The 17848-nt window shown below is 43.4% G+C and overlaps 1 protein-coding gene across 6 annotated transcripts in view; it reads left to right on the top strand.

Moving 5' to 3' along the window:
- Positions 1-17848, top strand: part of FAT1 (FAT atypical cadherin 1) — a 347884-nt gene that overhangs the window by 297163 nt on the left and 32873 nt on the right. For all 6 annotated transcript variants that reach the window (XM_069200198.1, XM_069200189.1, XM_069200162.1 and 3 more), the window contains exons 24-25: positions 658-768; positions 12192-12820. In XM_069200198.1, the coding sequence (XP_069056299.1) occupies positions 658-768; positions 12192-12820 (740 nt within the window). The remainder of the gene's footprint in view (positions 1-657; positions 769-12191; positions 12821-17848) is intronic.

Below are 17848 nucleotides of genomic sequence, written 5' to 3'. Positions count from 1 at the left end.
CTGTTAAATCCAAATCCAAAAACGTGTACGCAGAATCCGTTGATATCTACATCTGTTTGCTAAGGCCTGTAATATTACCGCATGTGAAAATACCACATTGGTTACTAGGACCAAATTCGCCACTTCTAAACCTGCGACATTTGTCCCAGGATAAAGGTTTGGAATTGCTGTATGACCTCCGGGAAATCAGTGCTGTAACACACATTTCTCATAGTAACTACTTCTAATCCGGTTGCAGTGCTGCAGCCCAGAGTTGCTGATACCTCTGGGTGTCTGTAATAAACGATGCGGACTTTATGGCCGTCAGATATTGCGATAGACGTGATGCGGAACTTGCACTGCTCTAGAAATATACATGGAAGCTTCACTTAGTGTTTCTGTATGTGTAGCAACAGTGTGAAGTTGCACAGGAAGCTTATATGAAAGAAAAACGAACGGCAATCGAGGCCCCGGTTTAAATAGAACAGCAACTACTGTTCTTATGAAGTGCTTTTCACTTCCTGTGTCAGGCCGTGTGATCTTCAGACGTTACTCTGTGTCGTCATAGGCAGCCTCTGACGTCAGAGCAAGCCTGGTACAACAAAGTTAGAGTGCGTTTACAGATGTTAGGTGGCGCATATGCCTTAAAGAGTTGTGTCCTTTTCTGTTTCATGCAAGGTGTCAGATGGGCCCGTATTGCAAAGATAATCCCTGCAAAAACAGTGGCAAGTGCATCGACAGCTTGGATGGCCCGGTCTGTGAATGTGAACCTGGTTTCCGTGGAGAAAGGTGAGTGGCCTTGCAGTATATTTCTTTGTTCTCCTTGTTTACTAATCATATGCAGCTTTTTCCGCTCTTCACAAACGTTTTTGCATGTGATAAACAATTGGTCCTAATGTGCTAGCCGGGCTACAAACTGCGAGCAGCGCTCTTCTCTTCTGCTGTACGTTTCTTGAGTGGCTCTGCCACATGCCTGCCCTTCATATTTCTTTCCAGTTATACCCACGGTCCTCTCCTTCTAAGAGTCTTTGGCTTCTAATGCAAACAGTTTACTTCTAAAACAGGCTCCTTGGTTGTGGTGCGATTAGGTTTATGTGATGATTGATATTTATGCCCAACTGCATTGTTCATCTTCAGTGACCAGAGCGAGGCCTCGGCCTTTACGTGTACTCTGGGTATCACATTTATTTCAGGCTGCTAATGTGGCCCTCCGTTTTTAGGTCTCGCCTGCGAGAGCAGTCACGCTGTCACTTGCAAGATCGTGGTTACTTAAAAAGAAAACTATATAAAAAGGACTTAGTCTGCTTATTACTTAGCTTTGGTTGGCTTTGTCGTCACTCCCATTGTGTGCAAGTGACCTTTGCTTGAGAGATGCACACTCGTTCCAAGTCTCCATGTCTACAACACAACCATATCCATTTACCGAATACTGGGCTGCTGAGCAGGAATCTCTTGAATTCAGCCTTCTTATGTGAATGCGAAGAAAACAAGTATTGGCAAATCCAAGAGATCTGTTGGCTAACTAAACAGTAGAGCTATTTGGCTTTGACAGTGTTTATTTTTTATTTTTTTTGGCCATGTTGTATATCAATGATGTGTGCTGTGCAGCATGCATGAAAGTAAAAAAAAAAAAGAAAAGAGAAAAAAAAAGATGATGGCAGCTGTTTCCATGTCACATTATTAAATATTTTTGTTCATGCTGCATAGCAGCTGTGAAAAACACAAACATTGACAAAGCCAATAATTCTTGCATAGGCAAGACCTACTGGCTTTGCCAGTGCTTGTTTGGGTTGGTTTCTGTGCTGGTTTGTCAGGGATTTGTATCTTATAAACAGAAGGGACAGGGAAAAATTAGTGGATTCTTCATTTCTTGGGGCATTAAGACCAAAACTCTTCCGAGTAATCTGTAAAGCACTCTTTAATCCAGAAACAACTATTTTACAAACTTATACTCCTCATTGAAGGAAAAGGTTCAGCATAAGATGCTAGTGAGTCGTAAGTCCATGGCTCAGTTTCATAGGTGCTGCCCAAAATTAGTTCTACCTTAGTGAGCTGTGAATTATCTGTGGAATCTACATTTTTTAGGGCTCGCTCTAAGTTTCCAAGCAAGCTTAGTACTATTGACCACCTGATGTACTCAGGAGATATCAAAGATTGGGAGTGATGACAAGGGTTCAGCCCATATCCCCTTGTCACATATGGCTATTGTTGTAAAAGGTCATAGTCGTAAAAGACAACCCCATATAAGGTGTGAAAGGCTGAGATAATCTTCCAAGTCAGTTTTGTACTGATCAGGCAAAACTGCTGCAGGAAATCAGAGTCAAAAGGTACCTAACGCAGTTATGCACTGGCTATATCCACAAGCTCCCACTCGGTGCCCAGACTTCTTTCAGGGTACAGCCTCTGCTCTGCACTTGTCATAGTTGAGGCTTTCACATTAGCTTAATCTAATGCACTCCCACCTGCATAGTCCTACATGTGCCTGCTAAAATTCAGTCTATTTGGTCCTCTTAAAACCTAATGATCTCTATGGAGTTGAAGGTGAACTCTTCTGCCTAAAATCTGAGAGTGCTTGTTCCTCTAATTTCATTATGTGCATCACCTGCTTTAACAGTCCATGTGCCCCCTTGCTTCCAGTGGCACAGTCATGGGTTCTTGTCTTCATTGATCCGGTCAAGAAGAATCCTGCTTCCTCTCCCTCTTCTCCACTGTACCAAGAAGCAAAATTCTTGCACACAAACCAGCATGACTGACAGGAGGACAAGGATCCCATCTTGGCAAGTGGCTACCATATAATGTGGATCAGCTTAACTGGGTTTTCATAAGGATGGTAATACTTCTAACCATGTAGAATTTGAAGACAAACGGTCTTCCTTCATTCCATCCCAGAAACTCAAATATACTTGCTGGAGATTAAATCTATGAGTGATAAACAATCACCAACACATGCCAGATGCCTTTCTTGAATTCCACAGATATGACTGTGCACTGGCTCCACATTGAAGAGGCACACTTGGCTCAGGGTGGTAGGATTCAAACATGAAGGTGCGACATATGTAATCATCGTGCTCTTGGCCTGAAGTAGACAAATCCTTACAAAAAATGAAGGGTAACAACACTGCTAAGGCAATATAAGCACTAAGCGAGAGGCTCCTTCAAAAGAGACACAACTATCAGTTGTAGACCTACGGGGAGGCTTGGGCTCCAACCACAGTGAAGACAAATCAGTCCGAGTACAGGCAGTCAAGATCAAGCCAGTGGCAACACGCTGCAACCCATTTCCATCCAGAGCAGGAGACTGTCCATAAGACAGTCTGCAACGCCTAGCAAATAGATCTCTCAGGATGCCTCAAACAATTATCACCATTGGAGGCTGGTACCTCCAATGAATGGTGAAAATTAATCTCTTACAAATAGGTACTAAATGTTAAAGATAAAGAAATAGCATAGAGTTGGAGAAAATGCTCTGCAACATCAAGCCAAAAAGCGCTTCCAAAACAGAAGACCTGAAACTTTTGCAATAAGACATGCAGGATTTCCTGTAAAAGGGGCTAATAGAGGAAGTACCATATGAAGAATACACTTGGGTAGTTCGCTCTGCTTACCTCCTATTCCCCAAAACAAGACCTGACTTCAAGGCCATTAATCAGTCCAAGATTCCTAAACAGATTTGCCAGGATGCAGGAATTGAAAATTACCATTAAGAAGGGATCCTACTATTACATAAGGGAGATCACATAGTGGCAATTGTTCTGAAATATACCTTCATCCTTCTTCCAGTGAACAAGAGCCACATGGAATAACTCATGTTTGAGGTAGGGAAGTCTCATTACCAATTCAAATTCTTACTGTTAGGTATAAAGCTAGATCCTAGAGTGCTAGTGAAATGTCTTACCATGCCCTTGTAAAGACAAGGGATACACATGTACCCCTTCCTAGATAATAAGCTGGTTATGGAAGCTTGTTCATACCATACCAAAACACCATAGACCAGCCAATGAAAATAAGGTATACCCTAGCGTTCTCAGTGAACACAGAGAAACCCTCACCCTACCCAATCAAAAGAAGGCCATCTTTTGGGGGAGAGGAAGTGGGGGGGGGGGGGTTGAGACTTAGAACAAGGCCAAAGCTTTTCCAGTTCTAGTTCAAAACCGGGCAAGAAGAAAACTCGTGAGAGTATGAGTACGACCAAGTGTGTCATAGAAATAATCTTCCAAACTTGGGGAACTCCAAAAATAGATCTGTTGCAACACATGCAAATGGAAAACTTCACATCCAGGCCCCCTCACTATGTACCCTGGGTTAATGCACTGGTACAGTGGTGATCACCAAATGCTAACATGACTTTGATTCTAATATCCCCACAGTGGGTACACAAAATATGCTACTCAGGCCTTGTGGAAATGGGAATGAGTAAAATGGAAAAATACCAGTGTTTTAAATCCTCTTAACCCTCCATGAAGGAAAGGGGTGTCTTCCGAAGATACTTGATAAAATGTACTGGATTCAAAGCTCTTATGCATCTGTGCAAGTTCATTTCTCTGCTGTAGTCACTTGTACCTGAGGCTCCTGTGGGAGGGATGGTTTTTTCCACTCCAGTAAATAAGTCTCCTAGAAGGAGCAAGGAGAATTTCCCCACCAGTTTGCCCCACCCCTATTTGGAGCCTCAGATGGTGCTTGCACAGCCCATGAAACTTTCCTTTGAACTCATGCACAAAACTAGGCTAATTTGTCTGACACTTAAAACTGCCATCTTGAGGGTGATCATGTCCTTGCATAGAGTGATTGATTTACTGACCTTAACTATCCAAAAACCCTATTTACAAGTACAAACAAATAGTGGTAATGAGAATAACCAGCATTTCATTTAAAAAATCGTATCTCAGTTCCATGTGAACTTATCAATCCAGTCACCTACCTACCTTCCAGTATTCAAAAGTGGAAGCAGAAAAGGCACTATATATGCTACACGTAAGGAGAGCCTTCCTGTACTATCTACAACAGACAAAGAAAGTACAGAAAAGCAAACACTTTTTCATGGCACAAGCACCAGCACATAGGGTGTCTCCCAGTGTCAAAAGTGACTATTTCAAGATAGATTGTGCACGCTAGCCTAACTTCTTACACCCTGATGGATAAGACTCTTGATAACCGAGCTAGGGCCCCTTCACATGAAAAAAGGTGCACCACTAGCCGTTCTAGCAAATTTCATCATCAGAAATATATGCATGACTGCTATGCATGGTCATCCATCTATATTTTCAGAGAACATTGTATTGAACATCCATGCAAATCAGGAGTACAGGTGGGGCGCAAGTTGTCAAACACCTTTTTGCAGCCACACTACACTTGACTCCCCTTATCCTGCAAACAGTTAATACTACTACATAATATATGCAGAGCATGTGAATTCAGAAATGATTCACACTGTAAAAGATATTAGTTACTCACCTGTAGCAACAGATTTAATGGCATGTGTGGCTGTAGATACACATGGTGTGCTTAAGCTAGCCATCTAGTGTTGGGCTCTGAGTGGTAAAACTTGTTTTTTTTCAACAAATCTTTTCGAGTCATGGGATTGAGTGACTCATCCTCTCGGTAATAGTGCAGATGGTCATTGAGTCCTTTTTTAGTTTGTTTCTCTCTCTGCGATTCCTCTCACTCTGAGTTCTTGGCTCAAGACAGCCCTAAACTAATTTCTCTGTGTCTCCCTGTCACCGACGGTATTGTTTTCGATCAAGGTTCTTTCTTATACAGTAACCGTGGTTCGATCTTCACCCTTGGAACCGACCCTCTGCTCTTCGAGGTGTTCACTCCCCTCTTCGGGCCTACATCTTACACAGCGCATCTTGCTATGCTGCATACCTGAAGAAATGGACTCCATTTCAGTTTTGCCCTCAGTGTCATTCAAAGTTCCCACACACCAATCAACATCAGGTATGTAATTTGTGTCTCTTCCCCCTACCACAACAAGCAAACCTGGGATGCATGTCAATCGACGCCTGTCGATCATGTGGGTCCAATAAGTTGCTTCACGACAGAGGGGCCCGTTGACTCAAAATGGCACCTCAGACTCCAGATGACACACCAGACATTCTTGGGGAGGAGCACGCACAGGAGGGACCACAGGTAGAAGAGGACTTTTCTATCCAGGATTCCAACTCAGACGTCCAGTCCGACATCGAGAGCAAGGAGCTGAAGTCAGTGCAGACAGTGAGTACAAAGGTCCCTGAACCCAGGACAAAAACTGTAAAACTTAAAGCTATAGATGTCACCATTCCACCACTGCCTTCCGGCCCTGGTGGGTGGGATCTGAGAAAGTGTTTCGGTTACCCTGCCCTTCGGCAATGAAAAAAGCCAAAGTTAAAAAAAAAATTGGGTCTCATCCTCGGGCTCAAACTGCCTGAGCACATACTAGACCAACTGTGCACCATGCTTCTGTGCCGAAACCTCAACACCGACCAATAACTTCAGAGTAAAAAAAATTATAACAAGCATTTACAATGCAACGGGTCTCGCGTTTGCTCATGTTAGAGCTGATTGCGTTGTAAACTCCTAACCCGACTTTTCACCCATCGGGCAAAAGTGCATTTATGTACATAACCCGAAAAAGTGAAATTAACTATGTAAAGCGCTCGACTTCTGCCAAGCGAGATCGCGCTCGTAAATTAAAGAAAAAGAAGTCCACGAGCCCGATGGAAAACAGCGAGCCTCGCATGTTTTCTGTACTTAGTCGCTGCGCTCGAGGAGGGCTAGTCACCGGAAAAGGCAAGACGTATGCGTGCCTTCGACTAATGAAAGCAAGCAGATTTTATAAGGCAAGCCCACGAACCAATAAAAAACACTGACGTGAAGTTGACAGGGCTCCGAGCCCTTTTCTAAATACTAAAGCGTCTCGATGCGATACGCATGCGCGAGCGCATGCAACGCAGGCTCGACCCTAAAAAAGACTGTTTCTACCCCAGCAGATTCTGGACAGTCTTCTATTAGCTCTTCACTGGTGGAGCCAATTTTAGAAGTCATGGACGTTCGTCAATGCCGACTTCATATTCAGGAGGGAACAGGTCGCAACCTAGCATCGCCCCAATTACTATAAAATGAACTTTCCAGGAGGCACTTGATACCTCTCTGCCTCCAAAAAAAGGCTGCCCGAAAAGACACCATCTTTTTTTCAGCCTTCTCCTCCATCCTCTCCTTCTCCAGCTCCATCACCGAACACAGGGTTTACACCACCAAGTTCAACCCCACATGAATGAGTCACAGGATTTAGAAGATAACTAGATCACCCAGATCCCTGGGACACATGATCCAGATCCTATTGCACCTAATGATCCAAATCTCTACCCAGCTAGACTGTCACCACCTGAGTATTCTACCTCATATCAACTAGTCATAGCTAGGGCTGCTGCCTTTCATAATGTGACAATGCACACAGATCATGTTGTGGATTTGTTTTTATTTGACACCCTCACAGCAACTCATTAAAAAAAGTCAATTCCTGCCAATGCTCCCAGGCATTCTTCGGCATGCAGGTGAGATCTTAAAGGAGCCAGTACAAACATGTATTATCACTCCCGGAGTTGATTAAAAAAATATAAGGCTGCACCCACAGAGCCTCTGTTTATAAAGGCACAAATTCCACCAGAGTCTATTGTCTCATCAACAGCACACAAAAGAGCCGATCTACCAGAGACGTCCCCCCTCCTGATAAAGAGAGAAAAAAATTATATGCAGCAGGTAAAATGGTGGTAGCTCAAGCAGCCAACCATTGGCGCATTACGAACCCACAGGCTCTGCTAGCATGCTATGACAGGGTGCATTGGGATGCCATGGAAGAACTCCTTCAGTACCTCCCTCAAGCGCATCAAAAAAGGGGGGCTGAAATTGTAGCAGAAGGGCAAACCATCAGAAACAATTCCATAAGGTGTGCCTTAGATGCTGAAAGTTTAGGTCATCTTTTGAAGACCAGTCTGCCACATAAGCCAAAACATCCTCTCAATCTTACACACAGGGATTTTATAGAGGTTCCTAAGGCGGAAACAACAATAAAGGCCAGAGTCAAGCCATCAACCTGCAGATGCTCCACCTCTTCTATTAAACAATGACTCTCTCCACCTTCCACCGCCACACATTACTCTTATAGGGGGAAGAATTTAACTTTTTTCTTTTACCAACAGTGGTCAACCACCAGCGCAGATCAATGGGTTCTTTCCATTATTCAAAATGGTTACTGTCTGAAGCTCATTTCCACTCCCTCAAACATCCCCTCTCACAATCACAAACTCTCACAAGAATATCTCACACTTCTCAAAGAGGAAATACAGTTTATTCTCCTTAAGGGAGCCATAGAGCCAGTGCCATTAAAGCATCAAGGCACAGGAGTAAACTCCCTGTACTTTCTTATTCCCAAAAAGGACTGGTCTCTCAGACCAATAGTGGATCTCAGACCTTTAAACACATATATTCTCTCAGAGCATTTCCATATGGTCACTCTTCAAGAGGTCATTCTCCTTCTTCAACAAGGCGATTTTATGACCGCATTAGATCTAAAGGACGTATGTTTTCGCATTCCTATTCATCCAGTACACCCCAAATACCTCAGATTTGTGGTTACAGCAAAACATCAGTTCAAGGTGTTACCTTTTGGGGTCACAACCACTCCCAGAGTATTCATCACATGTCACCTGTGGTTGCTGCACACCTCAGGAGACAACACATTCATGTCTTCCCTTACTTAGATGACTGGCTTATCAAAGCTAGTATGCTTCAACAGTGTTACCAGCACCCTCAGTTCACAGTCTCCTACACACTCTAGGATTCACAAACCATTAACCTCAAATAACGTCATCAACCACTTCAGATACAACCTTACCTAGGGGCGGTTCTCAATACACAATTGGGCCTAGCGTTACCCAGCGCAGCACGTGTGCAGACCTTTCACTCATTAATCTGTCAACTAACAGAGAACCAGTCATACACAGTGAGAACATTTATGTGCCTCCTAGGCATGATGGCACCCTGTATTGCCATCGTACCTCATGTCAGACTTCCCATTGGTCCCCTTCAGCAATGTCTCTTGTCCGTGGTCTCAAGCACAGGGTCAATTGGAGGACCTAGTGTTGTTGGACTGACAGACTTGTCATTCTCTGCAGTGGTGGAACACCATCAACCTTATCAAAGGGTGGCCCTTCTTAGACCCTGTCCCTCAGGTCATTCTCACCAAAGATGCATCACACACAGATTTGAAGCTCATCTCCACAACCTCACTGTGCAAGGTCTTCGGGATTTTACTTACCAGTCCCTTAAACATCAGTTACTTGGAGCTTCAGGCAGTGTTCCAAGCAACGAAGACGTTTTCTTCCACACATGCAACAAAAGTAGTGCTAGTATGGACAGACAACATAACTGCCATGTACTATCTTCAAGAAACGGAGTGAGGGGGACACATTCATCACAGCTCTCCCATTTGGCACAAATGATATGGAAATGGACAATTCATTACCTCATTCACATAGTAGCGCAGTATCTCCCCGGAACAGACAATCAGTTTGCAGACCTGCTCAGCAGTTGCAACAAGTTCACAAATGGAAACTCCACCTTCAACTCCTTCATCAGTACTTTCAAAAATAGGGAACACCTCAAATAGACCTGTTCGCCACAGGTCAAAACACAAAATGCCAAAATTTCGCATCCAGGTACCCTCAGGCCAAAAGCAATGCTCTAAGGATGAGCTGGTCATGGATGTTTGCTTACGCTTTTCCACTTCTCCCACTCATTCCATTTCTAGTTCGGAAACTCAGATAATCTTCACTCACCATGTTACTTGTAGCACCCACATGGGCATAGGAACCATGGTGTAAAACACTTCTGGAACTCTCACTAGTTCTAAACCAGATGCTTCCCAAAAAGGCTGGGCCTTCTAAAAGAAAATCAAGGGCAAATACGACATTGCAACCCCCAGGCACCCCAAGTGACTCAATCTAGCAATATGTTTCCTGAGGTCATAGAATTTGGATACTTAAAATGACCCCAAGAGTGTATGGCTATTCTTAAAGATGAACGTAAACTTGCAACAGGACAATGTTACGCCACAAAGTGGAAACGCTTTGTCTGCTATTGCCAAATAAAAAACATTGATCCTCTCAAGCCAGTGGTTCAAGAAATTATCTGCTACTTACTGCATTTACAAAAAGCTAATGTAGCATACATATCTATTTAGACTTCATTCAAGAGCTATAGCTGCATATCTTCAAAACAGACTGCGCACTTCTTGTTTTAGGGTTTCAGACATAAAAGCATTTATGGAAGGACTTAAGAGTCATCCCACCATCTGTCCCTCCGGGACCCCCTGAAACTTTAACATTGTTCCCACAAGGCTCATGGGCCCCCCTTTTGAGCCACTGCATGCATGTCCCTTACAATTCCTATTATGGAAAGTAGCTTTTCTCGTAGCCATCACTTCCTTTAGACGTGTCTTGGAGCTCCAGGCTTTAGCCTTGGAAGAACCATTCTTCCAGATTTACAAAGATAAAGTTGTTCTCAGAACTAACCCTAAATTTCTCCCAAAGGTTATTTCACAATTCCACATTAATCAATCAATTAAAATACCAGGTTTCTTTCCCCAACCAGATTCTGTGGTGGAAAGGGCTCTACACTATCTTGATGCTAAAAGAGCCCTTATGTATTACATAGATAGAACCAAACGGTTCAGGAAAACTGAACAAGTTTTGTGGCTTTTTCAGAACCCCACAAAGGAAACCCTACATCAAAAACAGGGATGGCTAGGTGGATAGTTAAATGCATTCAAACTTGCTATGCCAGCAAAACACCACTTACCCGTCGTGCCTAGAGCACACTCAACTAGAAGGTGGGGTGCTTCAATGGCATTCATAGGAAACATACCTATAGAAATATTTCTAAAGGAGCTGCATGGTCTACACCATATACCTATATCAAGCACTATTGTATAGACATATCTGTACGCCACCAAGATAATATTGGTCAAGCAGTACTAAAAACTCTTTTTCAGACAATTTCAACTCCTGCACGCTAGCCACCGCTTCATGGAGGGGACTGCTTTACAGTCTATGCACAACATATGTATCTACAGCCACACATACAATCAAACATAAAATGTTACTTACCAGTATACATCTGTTTGTCGCATGTGGTGCTGTCGATTCAAATGCGCCCTCCCTCCTCCATGGATGCCTGTGGCCTTTGCAATTAATATTACATGTAAATATTGTACACATGTAAATACATTGCATGGACATCTTTCTCTCTTACTCTTTTCACACTACTTTACTCTTCCACTTGTGGGATAAAACAGTCTAACAAAGGATTTGATGCCCATGTGGAATATTAATGAGAAGAGGAGTCACTCCTATCACTCAAAAAGATTATTCAAAGAAAAACAAGTTGTACTACACAGAGACCAACACTAGATGGCAAGCTTGTGCCCAGCCTGTGAATATACAGCACTACTTACCATGAACATATGTCTACTGATAAGTAACATTTTTCTTTTGCAGCTTTAAGTTACTCTGGATTCACATCTGATTGACCCACCTTCCCAGTTAAGGAAGTAAGGTAATCAAAATGGAAAAGCCTTGAAATAAACAAATCTACACACTGATAGATATAGTTCTTCACTGCAAGGGAAAAATAATTTGAAGATAGTGGTATGGTGAACACATACAGAGGCATTTTGAGCTTACATTCAATATCTTGGGCGGGACATGCACTGTCCCACCTCTGGTTAATGTGCCCAAAAGAAGAAAAAAAACAGACAAAGAACTAAGAAATGGAAACAGCTCTGTATCCAACCACTAGATGGTGGAGTAATGTATAATGTGAATCCAGAATAGCTTCAAACTACTAAAACTTCTGTAGTGACTGTTGTCATTTTCCTCTATAACACATGTACCTCACCTATGCACTCACTAGCTCTTCGCACCCTAGAGGGCTTGGGTGTGTGGAACCTACTGAGCATTTTGGGGAGTGGAATCTGTGGTTCCTCCTTTAAACCTGTCTTTCTTTTTTGAAGTTCTACTTTTGATGTGCAAATGATGTTCCATTATGCAGTCTCGAAGCAAGACATATACATACATTTGAAGGAATGGGGAGTAAAGCAATCAGTAAAAGTGTCGTTGTTGTGACTACATTTATGTTTCATTGTTTAACCGCGTTCTACTCTTTGTGCTTGGCAGGTGCCTCAGTGACGTTGATGAATGTGTTGAGAACCCATGCCTTAATGGTGGTCACTGTGAGAACACATATGGTTCTTACCATTGCAACTGCAGTCAAGGATTTGGAGGAAAGGTTTGCTCAGAAGTGTCCATCAACAAATATGTCTCCACCTCCTGGAACATTGGCTTAGCAGAAGTAATTGGAATCATTGTGTTCATTGCTGGAATCTTCTCCCTTGTTGTGATCTTTGTTTTGTGTCGTAAAATGGTCAGGAGAAAAAGAAAGCAGCCGCCTGAGCCAGAAGAGAAGCACCTCGGAACTGCACCATTTTTGCCTAGGCCATTTTTTGATCCAAAATTGAACAAGAACATTTACTCAGACATTCCACCCCAGGTGCCAGTACGCCCCATTTCATACACACCAAGCATTCCAAGTGACTCCAGAAACAACCTGGACAGAAATTCCTTTGAAGGGTCGACTATTCCAGAGCATCCGGAGTTCAGTACCTTCAACCCTGATTCAGTGCATGGACACAGGAAGACTGTGGCTGTCTGCAGTGTAGCTCCTAACCTGCCTCCTCCACCCCCATCCAACTCTCCATCTGACTGTGACTCCATACAGAAACCAAGCTGGGATTATGACTATGATGGTAAGGATTGTGTTCAGTTTAGGTGGTTCTGCTCTTATTAGTTTTCATGCTTTTTTATTAACTTCATATTAACAAGATATTTGTGTTTATAAATGTATCAACACTACCAAAAAGCAAGCATTTTCTGGTCTTTCTGGTGTTGACACTTAAAATTTCAATGCTTCGTCAGTTAAAGGTAAATCCAATTTAACCAAACCCTAGCTGCTGTGTCTTGTTACTTTTGATGGCAGAAACAACACTTCTCCTCGGCACCAGATAATTATTTTAAAAACGTGTCCCCTGATGTAATGTATATTTAGAGATTCTGAAGGATAATTATTCTTAAATTGTAATAGTCAATTGCTCCATATTCAGGAATAGGTACAATAATGTTTTACAAACTGAACAATAGTGAAATTAGTCCCACAAATGTCTCCATCAAAACATAAGCATTTATGTATAGAAAAGTGCATTCTATTTAAATGACGTTTGGCTTGAATGAAACATTTATATAATTCAGTAAATTGATGATTCATGAAAGAGGATTTTTCAGGTGCAAATTTGAATTTTTCGGTTATTTGGGCACATCAAGTTTGTTCAATCAAATCACCCATCTACAAGTTGCCTAGAAACCCTGAGCAAAGTTTGTAAATAGCTTCTAAGATAGCCTGGGGCTCATCTCACCAATCTTGAAGGTGGCTACTGCCTTTACATTGTGGCCGAAGTCACCTTTCAGGCCCTCTGGTTTACCCACAAGTGAATTTACAAGAAGGCCTCAAAATAACTGCTGCAGCAACATAGAAGTCGACACCCCTGTGTTTTCCAACAAAAACCTCCTCTAGATTACATGAGAAAGCTGCAGCTTACATTGGTGGAAGATCCTTTTATGTCCTTGAATCTGCAGTAGAGCATGCGTCTCTGACCAACAAGCCAAGGCCCAGACGCTCACATTTAGAAATACAGTGGAAAAATGCTTTCTCAATTAACCTTGATCCCCATTGGACAGTACAGTTTGCTGTGGTTAGAATCTGTCTACTGTTGCCTGTATGTTTTTTGTCTGACCACTTTCTATCCCAATAGATATGGATTAGATCACCACGGTGAGATTAAGGATTCCCTTAAGAATTAAGCATTTTCAGTTAATGAAAAGACACTTGTATTATGTAAAATGCATAAATGTTTTCTGAAATCTGTGATTTTTCTGAAAATCTGTGATTACGTGTAAAGAACATTGTAAAATGCTTAATTTTTTGACAACGGGGCAATGAATGAAAATGATGCCGGAGTTGGCTGTGAACCATGTGTCAGGCATTCTATTTTGTGATTTTCTTCATACAGCTAATTCAGTGTCCACGAAGCCTGTCTTTTAGGACATCTGCGCTTTAGAGACAGTTTACTATTTGATTTCTGACTTAATGGAGTTCTGAGTTTTCTGGCTATGTAGAGCTTAATGTGAGGAGGTGGCAAGTACTGGTTGTATGGCTAGAGCTTACACTATCATAGGTAGTCCCCTGGTAAATTATGTTTGTTCAGTCGAAGCACACACCTTGGAAATATATTATTTCTGGGCCCCATAGTTGAGGAAACCAACTAATGTTTGCTCCTTTTTATATTATTAGGTATACAGCTGGCACCAAAGTTAATTAATGTTGTTTGAGTGTGTGGACTGTGACTTGCATCAAATTCATTAGGTGTATGAGTTCCTATTTACTAGATAGTCTTTCCAGACACAGATGAGACAACGTAGAGTTATTTCTAATAATACTGTAATACCACCTCTTAAGTTTTTCGACAGGGCCACTAGAATTATGTGACTCTGCAGTTGTAGCTTTCTCCACATAATTATGAATTTGCTCAGTAATCCATCATCTGATGCATAATTCACAGATTTAAACAGACAAAATGTTTGTGGCATGTGTAGCTATAGATACACCTGCTCTGCATACTCCTGCCACCTAGTGTTGCACTCAGACGTGTGCAAATTGTGTTTTTCGAAGAAGTCATTGGAGTCACATGATACAATGACTCCTCCTATGATTTGTAATGTGCATCAGTATCGGTTCATTGTTAGATTCTTTCTTTTCAGTTATTGGGTGTGGACATGCATCCATTGAGGTCCAGGTCAATGCCTGTTGTGTTCGTTGTCTGTAGTTCTTGGTTTGTCCACTACCACTGGTGCAAGCGATTTAGATTGCAGCACATTTTCTTCATCACTACAACCTTCATCGGGCTCAATGACTGGGTTCATTTTGCCTCCACTCTCACGGCCCTTGCCCCTCCAAGGGCATTCCATTCGGTCTTCCAGTTCAAGAATATAGACTCCGTAATGGAAAGGACACCCTTCACGTACTCTCTACACTGTCATTTTAAATACCCCTGGAAAGGCCACTTTCAAATCTGCCTCCTTGATCTGTCTCTGGAGCATGGTGAGGCCTCCTGCTCTGTCTGTTGCGCCTTCCGCGCCGAAAAAGGCCCTCCTATTCCGATGAAAATAATGACCTCTCAGTGTTCCATAGCAAAGGCGCAGTAGAAGACACCCCTGCCCTCTTCGGGTCTGCAGAATCAAGGGGAAATCTGAACCAAAGCCCTTGGGCTCGCAGCCTGTCTATTTCAGCCCAAGCCAAACTTTCACTCTGTGACTGAGATGGAGAAGCCACAGGTTAAGGAGGTACATCCACTCGGCAAGAATTCAACCGGTAATGCAGAATCCCTCCCTCCATCATTGCCCCAATATCAAGCACCACCCTGAGGTGGTCAGACATCAAGCCCCGAAACCCAGTGTCAAGCTTCCAGTTCACCACTGCCTGAAGGTCCATGATTGGCACTTGCAGAAGGCCTCAGATTCGATTCTGAGCAAGCCGCTAGTACTGACAACACTTTAAATGCCAGCACTGGAAGTGCCCTTAAAGCCCTCTTCGGCTCCAAACTCTCCATTGGTGCTGAAATCTCATTTGGCGCCCATGGGCAAAAAGACTTTGCAGTGCGACTTTGCAGTGCCCAAAGCCCCGTCCTCCACCGGGTCTGAGGAAACAGAGCAGCCCATTTTCATCATCTCCAAGAGGAGCTCGATGCCTAGCAAAAATTAACTTTCATCCACCCACAGACCGGAAGAACTGTTTGCAAGCCCTCTCCAAAGGTCCAGGACACTGCTCTTCACAAGAGGAAACTAGTATTTGAGCAGGAACTTGCATAAGAGCCTACACCTCCAGCCAAAGTTAAGAAGCACCAGGACAGAGAAACAAGTTCTCTACTACCTCAACTCCTTTCTCCGACTCTACTTTCACCAATCTTCCTTCTCCTCCACTTTATTCTCCCTCTTCTCCTCCATCTTTCTCTCCCTTTGCCCTTCTTCCTCCGTCCCCACCACCATATGGATCCCTTATGACTCATTTTACCAGAGGGTTTTGCCGCATTCTTCTTATGACGGACGGGGAAGCCCTTTGTACTTGCTAGATCCGTATGAGGCCCTGTTTGAATCCTGAGCCTGAGAGCAACTTGTTGGACAACTATGATGCTGACCTCCTGGGGATACTTACCCAGACCTCTATCAGACAGACATTCAGGTCTATATTTGGCATCGAGCCCCCTCAACAAATTCATCTTGTCAGAGCACTTCACTTGGCTGTGCTCCAGGATGTCATCCCTCTACTGCAACGAAGCAACTTCATGACTGTACTCAACCTGAAGGATACCTAGTTCCACATCCCAATCCACCCTGCACACCGCCGCTACCTGCTGTTTGTTGTAAGTGGCCAGCATTGAAGTGCTGCCCTTCAAGGTCGCCACAGCCCCCAGGGTGTTCACAAAATGCCTTACTGTGGTAGCCACTCATCTCAGGATAGGCAACATCCACGTGTTCCCTTACTTGGATGACTGGTTGATCAGGAGCGCAAACAAACAGCAGTGCTTGGCACATACCCAGAAAACCCTAGAGCTGTTACACAATCTGGAGTTCATCATCAACTCAGTCAAGTCCCACCTTTAGCCCCCTCTGCTGCACCCTTTCCTGGGAGCAGTTCTCAATTCTGTCACCGGGAAGGCATACCGCAACCAAGCAGAGGTTCAAGCTTTTTTAGTTACTGACTCTTTTTCAGCCATATCACCATTTAATGGTCAGGACCGTGATGCGCCTCCTTGTCATGATAGACTCCTATATTGCCTTAATTCCACATGTGAAATTAGGCATGCGTCCACTACATGAGTGCCTGTCCTCTCAGTTGTCACAAGTGTTCGATCACTGTTAAGATCTAGTGTTGATTTCAACCAGCATCCATTGCTTTCTTTTGTGGTGGAATGGCAACAATCTTGGTGGGCCACCCTTTCTCCACTCAGTTCCCCAAGTGGCCATCACGATTGGCGCTTCCTTCACAGGTTGGCATGCACACCCACAGAACTTCACTGTTCATGACATGTGGGCACCCTTCCAACTGGGTTTCCACATCAACTGCCTAGAAGTATTTACTATCCAGTTGGCTCTCAAAGCTTTCATCTGCCACCTACAATGCAAAGTAGTCCTCATCAGAACAGACAATATGACCGCCATGTAATATCTCCTGAAACAAGACAGCACACACTCACAGCAGCTGATAGTGTTAGCACAGGGCCATGGGCACTCCGCCACAAGATCCTTCTACTGGCTGAGTACCTACCAGGAGTAGACAGCGACTTTGCAGACCTACTCAGCAGCTTGTGGCCATAAGTCCACAAATGGGAATTCCACCCACAATCCGACTTCTGTCATTGAGGGTTCTCCAACATAAACTTCTGTGTCACCACAGTGCAGTTTGGATAATGTGGTCAGGAATACTTGCATATGTCTTTCTTACACTCCCACTCCTTCGGTTTGTGATCTAAAAACATCAGAAAATATGTCTCACTCTTATTCTGGTCGTTTCCACCTGGCCCGGTTAACCCTGGTTCGCCACCTTTTGCAATCTATCCCTTGTTATCCACGTGAAGCTGCCCAACCAGCCACCTCTTCTAATACAGAACCTGGACACCATCAGGCACATGAACCAAAGGCAGCTCAATCTTGCAATTTGGCTTATG

This window comes from Pleurodeles waltl, chromosome 1_2, assembly GCF_031143425.1.
Source record: "Pleurodeles waltl isolate 20211129_DDA chromosome 1_2, aPleWal1.hap1.20221129, whole genome shotgun sequence".
NCBI classification, from domain to species: domain Eukaryota; kingdom Metazoa; phylum Chordata; class Amphibia; order Caudata; family Salamandridae; genus Pleurodeles; species Pleurodeles waltl.
The sequence above is the reverse complement of the archived record's forward strand: the minus strand, read 5'-3'. Positions and strand labels throughout refer to the sequence as shown.